At 41.8% G+C, this 13,085-nt stretch overlaps 1 protein-coding gene across 4 annotated transcripts in view; it reads left to right on the top strand.

The window, feature by feature from the left end:
• dmxl2 (Dmx-like 2) overlaps positions 1-13,085 on the top strand; it is a 165,612-nt gene that overhangs the window by 115,548 nt on the left and 36,979 nt on the right. For 3 of the 4 annotated variants that reach the window (XM_070858428.1, XM_070858429.1, XM_070858430.1), the window contains 5 exons: positions 2,411-2,583; positions 3,014-3,150; positions 3,972-4,057; positions 10,132-10,333; positions 11,190-11,307. In XM_070858428.1, the coding sequence (XP_070714529.1) occupies positions 2,411-2,583; positions 3,014-3,150; positions 3,972-4,057; positions 10,132-10,333; positions 11,190-11,307 (716 nt within the window). Of the gene's footprint in view, positions 1-1,203; positions 1,327-2,410; positions 2,584-3,013; positions 3,151-3,971; positions 4,058-10,131; positions 10,334-11,189; positions 11,308-13,085 lie in introns of all 4 variants that reach the window. The other variant, XM_070858431.1, reaches the window with a different exon arrangement.

The raw sequence follows: 13,085 nt of genomic DNA, 5'->3' as shown, positions 1-13,085 counted from the left end.
GTGGATGGGGTGGGGGGGGGGGGGAATGAGGTGGGGTGGGGGGGGGTGGGGTGGGGGATGGGGGGGTTGGGGTGGGGGATGGGGGGAGTGGGGTGGGGGATTGGGGGGGGTGGGGGATGGGGTGGGGGATTGGGGGGGATGGGGGTGGGGTGGGGGATTGGGGGGGGTGGGGGATGAGGTGGGGGATGGGGTGGGGTGGGGGATGAGGTGGGGGGGGATGGGGTGGAGAGGTGGGGGGGGATGGGGTGGAGAGGTGGGGGGGGGGGATGGGGTGGAGAGGTGGGGGGGGGGGATGGGGTGGAGAGGTGGGGGGGGGGGATGGGGTGGAGAGGTGGGGGGGGGGGATGGGGTGGAGAGGTGGGGGGGGGGGGATGGGGTGGAGGTGGGGGGGGGATGGGGGGGAGAGGTGGGGGGGGGGGTGGGGGATGGGGTGGTGGAGAGGTGGGGTGGGGGGAGGGGTGGGGGGGGCAGCAGTTCTGTCCTGAATTGTTAGGTTTTGACTCTGGCACCACAGCCAGATATATATTGGTCCTGTTCAGCCTGCTCCTGTTCTCCCTTTCTTCACGTGCTCTCAGTATGGAGTGATCCATGAATGTTGCTACTTTGTAAATTATTTTTACGCCTTTTATCAGGTTTCATTTGTTGCATTGCTAGACGGTGCTAGATGTTTTAAAATTGTATCTTTCATCACATTTGGGAATATTCTTTTTCCCTCTTCTGGTTTGCAAGCTCTAAACCTTATTTTGACTGTTACAAAATTCTTTACGTGGAAAACTTAACAACTTCCTATGCCCATATGCTCTGTGTCTCATCTGTGATGGAGAGTTCCAGATGTTTTTCCAACAGTAAGATATCTTACATAATAAGCGATTTTGCATAACAGTAAGCTATTCTAAGTAGCAATAAAATCTTGAACTCTTCCCAGTCTCCATCCCTCAATACTAAACAGTATTTATTGATTAGACGACCATTGACCGTGTTGAGGTTCCCTTTTAAAAGGGTGCAGTGGTTTAACTTCAGTGTAAAATTATTGGAATAAATTGTCATTTTAAAAACGATAATCTTCAGTCACCATGTATTTGAATTTGGTGAAGATAAAGTCCATTGCAAAAGTATTTTTTCAGCATCAGCCATTGCGGAATTAGCTGCCATTTAAATCTGAGTAGCAGGTATTTTTAAACAAAAACCTAATTTATGGTGCAGGTAAACTAAATGTTTCAACTGTACCAAATTTGGAGCAAAATGTTGCCTTGAAGACAGAACCAGTAGATGTGTCTGTGTCTCCCAGCTGTGAGATTGGGGCACAACACACACCAGGACAGGATGGTGAGTGGCAGTGTTGGTTGCAGTGGAGTTTTGTGTGCATTTCTTGGTTTTGCACTTTTCCTGCCCTATGTGTAACTTTCTTCTTCCTTCTCCTCTTCCCCAAAATTCTGTAGATCTGTAAATAAAGCTCCATTTCACAAAAAATGGTAGCAGATTAAAACTTCCCTCAAGCCGGTGTCCAATCGCAAAGTTGCATTTTATTGTAAGAATACACTTTATTGATTAGCTTTTAATATTTCACTAAACATTTTGGAGACGGCTATCACTTTGTAATTAACATTATAAGATTAAAAATAATTTGGAATGTAGTGCAAGGCTGACATAATTGGGAGGTTCAGCGGTGTCTGATCATAATCGCAAAATTATAGTGAATTAACAAAATTATCTAACCCTGCTGTTTTATTTGGCATGCTATTTGGCTGTTATCTGTAAACTAAAATTCACTGTGGGCAATTTTAACACATCTTGCCAATGGAAAACTGACCAGATCGGCCCGTCCGAATTTACTCTCCATTAATTTAAGGTGTACCTACTGATGTAATGCTGATTTTGACTTGGACTGTTGATGGAACTTCTGCAATGTTTCTTTTTTTAAATTTTGGGACTGCACTCTCAGCTTTATAAATTATTTTCATATGCATTTGAATAGAATTTTGAGTTTGTACAAAATAAGGATTTTAATTGAACTTCAAGTGATTATCAGCTTTTGCATCAACTGATAAAATGTATGTTCCATTTTCACACCTAAACAAAGATTTGTGTGGAATCAGTGCTAACTTTTATGCTTTTCATTTGAAAGCATATTTAAAGTTTTGAAATAATTTTAAACTTATTCCATGTTTAAACTGTATTAATAATTAGAACAATATAGACCGTTTGTGTTTATATTTGAGTATGATGCTGGGCAAGTTTAGATGACGCCTCTTGAATGGTGCAGAGCTATCAGTCTTTTTTGAACTGTTAATCTAAGGATTGTGGGAGGATAATGCTAAACTGAGCTATTTAGGTTTAGGTCAACCATTATTATAAGCAACTACACGGCCCAAGATTTCTTGCAGCATATCTATCACATTGCTCTGAACAGTTCCTCCAGAGGACATTGACCGATATCGACGGAGATTTAACATGAAGATGTTGGTTCCTGGTAGACCTGTAAAAGAGACTTCAACACCCCCACCTGTGCCTGCAGAGAGACCGTCCTACAAAGAAAAGTTTATTCCTCCTGAGCTCAGTATGTGGGACTATTTTGTAGCCAAGGTGAGAACAATATATTTAAAATATAATATAATTATTTTATTAATTCACTAATATTTTGATTAATTCAGTCATATCTTGAATATGTGTGTTCTTGTAGCATTTCACTTGATTTAATGGATGTTTATGAATTTCAAAGTTTTGTTTTTCTTACACCATGAATATATTATGTACTTGTAACCATAATGCTTATAAAATTCAGTTACTGTACGATGATGAGCTTTTATGCCCATATTTGTTAACTTGGGAAATAACAAATGTCTGAAAAATTCTGTACAAAAGAAGTTGCAGAATAGTGGAGCAAAGTGCACATTGAACACATTGCATCATTATTGAATTTAATTAGGAAAGCACAAATCTTGTCAATTGCCATATTTTTTTGAAATCTTTCACCTGATCCCATTTTAATCCATTGTTGTATTTGTGCTTTAAGCCGTTCCTACCCCCATCTGAGAGTGGATTTATGTATGACTCAGATGAAAGTATCCCCAGTGATGATGATGAGGACGATGATGATGCTTTTATTTCTGACACTCAGCTGCAAGAGCATTCAGACCCTAACTCTTACAGGTTAGTTACAAGGATCTTTGTTGCAATAACAACTGCATCATGCAATATTTAAATCTATATATAAAAAGCTAATAGACAAAAGTCACTTGCAGAATTGTTTGTTTTAAACCTAGATGTTTTAAGAGGCTTTAGTATATTATTTTATACAATTGGCAGTGTATAATTCAGTTTTGAGCAGGATAAAGTGTATGGAAGTTCTTTCTATTCCATTCTTTCTTTTCAAAGTATTTCCCCCTTTTTATTCAAGGAAATGCTGCTCTCTCCAGATGTCAGGTTCATCACGAACTCGGTAATTCTTGATAGACTCCATATTTCCTAGGCTGCTTCACTGATAGTGGTTAGGGTTTAGGCAGCAAAGGGAGAGGAAGATAGGAACATGAACAGGCATTGTTCTGGAGTGAAAAGTATAGGCTTCATGACTGGATGTAACGTAACAAGGTCATGCTGTTATTGAGCACATCGGCAAGGTTATGCACCACTGCTATGACTTGACCAGGCAACCAGGAAGGTTAATGGAGCTGGAGCCAGAAACTTGTAAATGCTGGCTGGTACCACAGAAAAATTTGCAACAGCTATAAAGGGGATTCCCAGGGCCAGATGGCTTCGGCTGGGTCGGCCCAGCCCTCAGACTGGTCTAAAGACACACCTGCATCCTCCTGTTTGCAGTGGAGCTGTAAAGAAGTTCCCCATAATTTATTGCATTGGAGTTACCTAGCACGGAGGATGGCTCTAGTTGGGAGTCTCCAATTTAGACCTAATGTTGATGTTTGTAAACAAAAATGTTGAAGTATCTGGTAATGCTGTTTGCATTTATTTTACAGTTGGGCTCTGATACGTCTTGGAATGGTTAAGCTTGCACTGAACAATGTGAAAAATTTCTTTCCTGTTGTAGGACTGGAGTTTGCAGGTATGATACTTTTCAATTGAAGTTATTATTTAAATTACTGTGTGAAAATTAGAATAAATCATCCTGGATTTGAAACAAAACCATAATCTGGAATTTAAAAAGGCTTTCATAGTTTACTCTAATTATTGAATAACTAATGTTTAACTTTTTGCACCTTTTATGAAAAAGGAGCCTTTTGTGGAGGCAGTTGTTACTGAGCTGTTAGAAGGTTTAAAATACTTTTGTATCTGTGGTTTTATTGTATAATTGTTTTATTATAAGTTTAGGGATAGATGCAGAAGTTTTAATGCAATTTAATACTTTTGAGTACACTAATTCGAAGTACTGGGAACGGGTTTAAAATGGTGCTTATTTCACAGTGATGCAGCAAACATTTCCAATACATAAAGCAGCTGCAAGTGTTAATCTTACCAAAAAATCTGATGCATGATTCCTTCATAGCCTTCTTAAGTTCTACAGCATTGGTGCGTTAAGTTTTTCCTCGTGTCGCCTCTAGTTCTTTTGCCAATCACCTTAAATCTGTGCCCTTTGGTTATTGACCCTTCAGCCATTGGAAACTGTTTCTTTTTATTTATTTTATCTAAACCCTTCATGATTTTAAAGACTACTGTCAACTCTCCTCTTGGCCTTCTCTTCTAAAACCCCAGCTTTTCAGTCTATCATAACTGTGATCCATCATCCCTGGAACCATTCTAGTAAATCGCCCCTGTACCCTCTCCAAAGCCCTTTCAAGTGTGGTGTCCAGAATTGGACACACTACTCCAGCGAGCGCTGAACTAGTGTTTTATATAGATTTAGCATAATTTCCTAGCGCTTGCACTCTATGCCTTTACTTGTAAAGCCCAGGATCCCATATGCTTTATTAACTGCTTTGTTAATCTGTCCAGTCACCTTCAAAGATTTGTACACTAACATCCCCAGGCCTCTGTCTTCTTGCAACCCCTTTAAAATTGTACCATTGAGCATGTATTGTCTCTCCTCATTCTTCCGACCAAAATGTATCACCTCACACTTTTGCTGAGTTGAATTTCATGTGTCTGCCCATTCCACCAGCCTGTCTATGTCCTCTTACCATCTTCCTCACCGTTTACCACTGTGTGTGTGTGAGTGTGCTGGTTTTTGATATAAACAACAATTATGAATGATCTCATAGGTTGAACTGGCTAGAAAGAGTTTTATTTAATATAAACGAACACTGCTAGAAATTTATGAAATATACAAAATTAAAAGGGATATACAATAGTTAATTGCTTTAGTAATAAAAATGTAATTTTTAAAAGTGTAGATTTCACTGCTCAACAAAGTCAAATCACATGCAAAAATTAAGAATAACTGGCCTTTTCATCCTAACTGCATTCACTTTGATTTTGAAAAGCAGAAACATAGAAAATAGGAGTAGGCCATTCGGCTCTTCGAGCCTGCACCGTCATTCAATAAGATCATGGCTGATCATTCCCTCAGTACCCCTTTCCTGCTTTCTCTCCATACCCTTTTGATCCCCTTAGCCATAAGGGCCATATCTAACTCCCTCTTGAAGATATCCAATGAACTGGCATCAACAACTCTCTGAGCAGGGAATTCCACAGGTTAACAACTCTGAGTGAAGAAGTTTCTCCTCGTCTCAATCCTAAATGGCCTACCCCTTATCCTAAGACTATGTCCCCTGGTTCTGGACCTCACCAACATTGGGAACATTCTTCCCGCATCTAACCTGTCCAGTCCTGTCAGAATCTTATACGTTTCTATGAGATCCCCTCTCATCCTTCTAAACTCCAGCGAATAAAGGCCCAGTTGATCCAGTCTCTCCTCATATGACAGTCCAGACATCCCTGGAATTAGTCTGGTGAACCTTCGCTGCACTCTCTCAATAGCAAGAATGTCCTTCCTCAGATTAGGAGACCAAAACTGAACACAATATTCCAGGTGAGGCCTCACGAAGGCCCTGTACAACTGCAGTAAGACCCCCCCTGCTCCTATACTCAAATCCTCTAGCTATGAATGCCAACATTCCATTTGCCGCCTTCACCGCCTGTTGTACCTGCATGCCAACAACCTTCAATGACTGATGAACCATGACACCCAGGTCTCGTTGCACCTCCCCTTTTCCTAATCTGCCATCATTCAGGTAATATTCTGTCTTCGTGTTTTTCCCCCAAAATGGATAACCTCACATTTATCCACATTATACTGCATCTGCCATGCATTTGCCCACTCACCTAATCTGTCCAAGTCACCCCTGCAGCCTCTTAGCGTCCCCCTCACAGCTCACACTGCCACCCAGTTTAGTATCATCTGCAAACTTGGAGATATTACACTCAATTCCTTCATCCAAATTGTTAATGTATATTGTAAAGAGCTGGTGTCCCAGCACTGAGCCCTGCGCCACTCCACTAGTCACTGCCTGCCATTCTGAAAAGGACCCGTTTATCCTGACTCTCTGCTTCCTGTCTGCCAGCCAGTTCTCTATCCACGTCAGTACATTATCCCCAATACCATGTGCTTTGACTTTGCACACCAATCTCTTGTGCGGGATTTTGTCAAAAGCCTTTTGAAAGTCCAAATACACCACATCCACTGGTTCTCCCTTGTCCACTCTGCTCGTTACATCCTCAAAAAATTCCAGAAGATTCTCCATGATTTCCCTTTCATAAATCCATGCTGACTTGAACTGATCCTATCATTGCTTTCCAAATGCGCTGCTATTTCATCCTTAATGATTGATTCCAACATTTTCCCCACTACTGATGTTAGGCTAACTGGTCTATAATTACCTGTTTTCTCTCTCTCCTTTTTAAAAAAGTGGTGTAACATTAGCTACCCTCCAGTCCATAGGACCTGATCCAGAGTCAATAGACTGTTGGAAAATGATCACCAATGCATCCACTATTTCTAGGGCCACTTCCTTAAGTACTCTGGGATGCAGACTATCATAAGGGATTTATCGGCCTTCAATCCCATCAATTTCCCTAACACAATTTCCTGCCTAATAAGGATATCCTTCAGTTCCTTCTTCTCACTAGATCTTCAGTCCCCGAGTACATCCGGAAGGTTGTTTGTGTCTTCCTTGGTGAAGACCGAACCAAAGTATTTGTTCAGTTGGTCTGCCATTTCTTTGTTCCTCATTATAAGTTCACCTGAATCCGACTGCAAGGGACCTACATTTGTCTTCACTAAACTTTTTCTCTTCACATCTTCACTTATAGAAGCTTTTGCAGTCAGTTTTTATGTTCCCTGCAAGCTTCCCCTCGTACTCTATTTCCCCCCTCTTAATTAAACCCTTAGTCTGCCTCTAAATTCTAAATTTCTCCCAGTCCTCAGGTTTGTTACTTTTTCTAGCCAATTTATATGCCTCTTCCTTGGTTTTAACACTATCCTTAATTTCTCTTGTTAGCCACGGTTGAGCCACCTTCCCCGTTTTATTTTTACTCCAGACAGGGATGTACAATTGCTGAAGTTCATCCATGTGATCTTTAAATGTTTGCCATTGCTTATCCACCGTCAACCCTTTAAGTATCCTTGGCCAGTCTATTCTAGCCAATTCACGCCTCATACCGTCGAAGTTACCTTTCCTTAAGTTCATGACCCTAGTTTCCGAGTTAACTGTGTCACTCTCCATCTTAATAAAGAATTCTACCATATTATGGTCACTCTTCCCCAAGGGCCTCGCACAACAAGATTGCTAATGTAGAAACATAGAAAATAGGTGCAGGAGTAGGCCATTCGGCCCTTCGAGCCTGCACCACCATTCAATAAGATCATGGCTGATCATTCCCCTCAGTACCCCTTTCCTGCTTTCTCTCAAGACCCCTTGATCCCTTTAGCCGTAAGGGCTATATCTAACTCCCTCTTCAATATATTCAATGAACTGGCATCAACAACTCTCTGCGGCAGGGAATTCCACAGGTTAACAACACTGAGTGAAGTTTCTCCTCATCTCAGTCCTAAATGGCCTACCCCGTATCCTAAGACTGTGTCCCCTGGTTCTGGACTTCCCCAACATCGGGAACATTCTTCCCGCATCTAATCTATCCCGTCCCATCAGAATCTTATACGTTTCTATGAGATCCCCTCTCATCCTTCTAAACTCCAGTGTATAAAGTCCCAGTTGATCCAGTCTCTCATATGTCAGTCCAGCCATCCCTGGAATCAGTCTGGTGAACCTTCGCTGTTCTCCCTCAATAGTAAGAACGTCCTTCCTCAGATTAGTCCCTTCTCATTGCACATCACCCAGTCTAGGATGGCCAGCTCTCTCATTGGTTCCTTGACATATTGGTCGAGAAAACCATCCCTAATACACTCCAGGAAATCCTCCTCGACTGCATTACTTCCAGTTTGATTAGCCCAATCAATATGTAGATTAAAGTCGCCCATGATAACTGCTGTACCTTTATTGCACGTATCCCTTATTTCTTGTTTGATGCTGTCCCCAACCTCACTACTACTGTTTGGTGGTCTGTACACAACTCCCCCTAGCATTTTCTGCCCTTTGGTATTCTGTAGCTCCACCCATACCGATTCCACATCATCCAGGCTAATGTCCCTCCTTACTATTGCATTAATTTCCTCTTTAACCAGCAATGCTACCCCACCTCCTTTTCCTCTCTTTTAATTCATTTTTTTTTCTAAATGTTGAATACCCCTGGATGTTGAGTTCCCTGCCTTGGTCACCCTGGAACCATGACTCCGTGATGCCAATTACATCATATCCGTTAACTGCTGTCTGAGCAGTTAATTTGTCCACCTTATTCCGAACACTCCTCGCATTGAGGCACAGAGCCTTCAGGCTTGTCTTTTTAACACACTTTGTCACTTTAGAATTTTGCTGTAATGTGGCCCTTTTTGTTTTTTGTCTTGGGTTTCTCTGCCCACCACTTTTACTATTCTCCTTTCTATCTTTTGCTTCTGCCTCCATTTTATTTCCTCCTTGTCTCCCTGCATTGGTTCCCATCCCTCTGCCATGTTAGTTTAACTCCTCCCCAACAGCACTAGCAAACACTCCCCCCAGGACATTGGTTCCGGTCGTGCCCAGGTGCAAACCGTCTGGTTCATACTGGTACCACCTCCCCCAGAACCATTTCCAATGTCCCAGGAATTTGAATCCCTCCCTTTTGCACCACTCCTCAAGCCATGTATTCATCTGAGCTATCCTGCGATTCCTACTCTGACTAGCATGTGGCACTGGTAACAATCCTGAGATTACTACTTTTGAGGTCCTACTTTTTAACTTGGCTCCTAGCTCCCTAAATTCATCTCGTAGGACCTCATCCTGTTTTTTTACCTATATCGTTGGTACCTATGTGCACCACGACAACTGGCTGTTCACCCTCCCTTTTCAGAATGCCCTGCACCCGCTCCGAGACATCCTTGACCCTTGCACCAGGGAGGCAACATACCATCCTGGAGTCTCGGTTGCGGCCGCAGAAACGCCTATCTATTCCCCTTACAATCGAATCCCCTATCACTATAGCTCTCCCACTCTTTTTCCTGCCCTTCTGTGCAGCAGAGCCACCCACGGTGCCATGAACTTAGCTGCTGCTGCCCTCCCCTGATGAGTCATCCCCCTCAACAGTACCCAAAGCAGTATATCTGTTTTGCAGGGGGATGACCGCAGGGGACCCCTGCACTACCTTCCTTCCACTGCTCTTCCTGTTAGTCACCCATTCCCTATCTGGCTGTGTACCCTTTACCTGCAGTGAGACCAACTCGCTAAACGTGCTATTCACGTCATTCTCAGCATCGTGCATGCTCCAGAGTGAGTCCACTCGCAGCTCCAGTGCCGCAATGCGGTCTGTCAGGAGCTGGAGGCAGATACACTTCCCGCACATGTAATCGTCAGGGACATCGGAAACATCCCTGACTTCCCACATAGTACAGGAGGAGCATAACACATGTCCGAGCTGTCCTGCTATGACTTAACCCTTAGAATATACCCTTAGAATATTGTTAGACTACGGTTTACATTTTGAAAGGACATAAACACAGTTTAAAAAGTGTCTTTCACAGTCCAGAAGAATTAGTCCAATAACGTCATTAATTTTGTATTCTTCAAAATAAATGTCTGTCTTTGTTCATAGATCTCCCAGTAACTTCACCATTAAGTAATGCTGTTATTAAAACCTTGGAAAACTGGCAACAATTACTTCAGGCCAAAATGGAGCAGTTTGAAGGCCCACCTCCTAACTACATTAACACCTATCCTAGTGATCTCTCTGCAGCTGGAGGACCAGCCATTCTGCGACACAAAGCAATGCTTGAACCAGAAAACACTCCATTCAAGTAAGGGAACAAACAGAAAAGATAATTGTGTACTTTTTTGAGAAGGTCAGATTCACATTTGGTAACTCTGTGATTACCTCGGTCTTCAGTGTATATCCTGAAAATATCTCCATGGAATAATAGCACTAGGTATTTTCAAAACAAACAAGCTTTCGATAGTTACATTATACTGTCCCAAATCCCTTGAAAAAGAAACAAAGGTCACAAGATACAAAATCATCTCTGAAAACTTTTCATCATAGAATGTTGTTAGAATAGCTCAAGCAATATCAAAATAGTAAGCTCTCAAGGGAAATTCTAGTTAAAATCTGGGTTTAATTTGCTGGATCCAAATTCCCCTTACCCATGAAAATTTTGGTCACCTTTCAAGTCATTCTCCTCTTCTCCAGAGAGTCTGTCCCAGGGAAGACAATCGTAATTTTCCTCGTAACTCAGTCCTCTCAATTCAGGAATCGCCCTCATAGCCCTCCTCTTGACATCTGGCTGTGAATTTATCCAATGATTGCCTAAGCCACACAGGGCAGGAAGCCCCTGGTTTGATCCTGGTTTGTGCTGAGTTAGTTGATCTCCGTCTGATGGTTGTAGGGGTGCTACAGCTGGCCTTAGCATCCTGGGTTAGGGAAGGGAAGATAAGACATGCTTCCTGGTCTTGATTGTTTAAAGCTTAACACAAATGATGTTAATGATGGTGTGTTTAGTTGGACACCTTGCATTCACTTCTTAATATGAACTTACAGCTAAAATAAAATTACTGGTAACAGGTGATAAATTATATTTTTCACAAATTAGAACTGTGAATTTATTGGCTTAGTTCTGATTATATGTACAAAATTTGACTTTGTTTATTTGACTTCAGGTCAAGACATTTTTCCACTTTTCCTGTTAAAAGGCTGTGGTACTTCTTGGTCAAACAAGAAATTCTGCAAGACACATTTATAAGATTTATATTCACAAAGAAAAGAAAGCAAAGTGAGGTAAATGGGGCTAAAGACAAAAGTTGTTGTCGTTTTCTTTAAATGTTATATCTGGAATTAGTATTTTAGAATGAAAGATCTGATACATATTTGGCATGACTGTTTAAAGCTTAATACAGATGATGCTAATGATGATGTGTCGACTTGTATTAATTCAGTTGAAGAAATCAATTTACCGGTAGTATTAACTATAATACAATTGTATGTCTAGAACCTGAAGGCTAGATTTTAATCCTGTCTGTCCAGTGGGAATGGAGTGGATGGTTGGTTAAAATGACGGTCGGGTGCTTTCCGCTGTGTTCCTCGTGCTCTGGCCCGCCAACATTTTAACTGCTAGGTTTTTGGCAGCATCCGGACATCCACTGCAGGCAGGCGAGGTCTCATTAACATTGAAATGTTGGGATCCTATGAGGTACTCTGGACTGTGCAAGTCAAGCAATCCATAAAAGGCCCAGGGATTACAGTATTTAACATTTTATTAATGGTTTTCTTGTGGGCCATGAAGAGCAGGAGTGCTTCTTGGGCTTCACAAAGAAACCTCGGGCCTCACCTGCCCTCCCCCTCTCCTGACCGCAATCAACTCCAGAACCCCCGCCTGTCCGACTTCCCACATAAAAATGAGGGCCAGGCGTTCGAATTGCCCAAGTCTCATGCTGACAATATAATCGAGGCTTCCCATGCTCGATTTACAACCCAAGCTTTGAACTTATCAACCATGTCCCACTTGAAAATCAGGAAAAAAAAGGGCATGGAAATTACATCTATTGTTACTTCTTAAATGTTACTTCTTAAATGTTAATTTTCAATTTGATTTAATAGCATAAGGAAATGCACAGTGCATTGGAATGGATTTCCATACCTTGAATAAGTTAGGCACATCATCAATTTACTGCTTGCCTCTTTGTTTTATAGCTCTGGCAGTAGTGTTCATTTAGGCTTATATCTTGCCTTTTTATTCTGAATTGTGGCTTGCTTCCATTTTGCTTTCTCTAAACGTAACACTGGGATTTCCAAATGTATCAATCAGACTGAGAAGTCTCTTCAGAAATCAAAAAATAAATATCCTATTCCCCAATCACACGGTTTGAATCTTGTAACAGTAGGGCCGCAGATAATTCTCATTCCACAAAAGAAAATCAACCACCTATCTCTGCAAACTGCAAATTTTCCCACAAAAGTTACACAAACCAAAATGCACGTTGTGACTTCACTGTGACTTTGCAATCATTGTCCTGAAGTTCTGGTTCTTCATGAAATTTCTTCACCTAACTTCACAGAATACTGACTTTGTGTATTGCACTCTATTTTTGAGAACAGTATTTACTTCAGATTTTATTTTTATGAATTTTTTATTCCATCTAAGTTTTGCACATTTTGCATGGTAGCAAGTTAGAAGGGTTAATTAGCAATGATTAATATTAAGCAATTCAGAGTTTTTTTTAATGGGAGATGATCACGTCCACAAACGGGATCACCATTGTAGACCGTTCTTGGCCAGTTCTACTCATCATCATAGGCAGTCCCTCGGAATCGAGGAAGACTTGCTTCCACTCTTAGCATGAGAACTTAGGTGGCTGTACAGTTCAATACAGTCTCTGTCACAGGTCGGACAGATAGTCGTTGAGGGAAAGGGTGGGCAGGGAGCCTGGTTTGTCGCACGCTCCTTCCGCTGCCTGCGCTTGATTTCTGCATGCTCTCGGCGACAATACTCGAGGAGCTCAGTGCCCTCCCGAATGCACTTCCTCCACTTAGGGCAGTCTATGGCCAAGGACTCCCAG

This window comes from Pristiophorus japonicus, chromosome 17 (assembly GCF_044704955.1).
Source record: "Pristiophorus japonicus isolate sPriJap1 chromosome 17, sPriJap1.hap1, whole genome shotgun sequence".
Lineage (NCBI taxonomy): Eukaryota > Metazoa > Chordata > Chondrichthyes > Pristiophoridae > Pristiophorus > Pristiophorus japonicus.
This window is presented reverse-complemented; position numbering and strand designations above follow the sequence as displayed.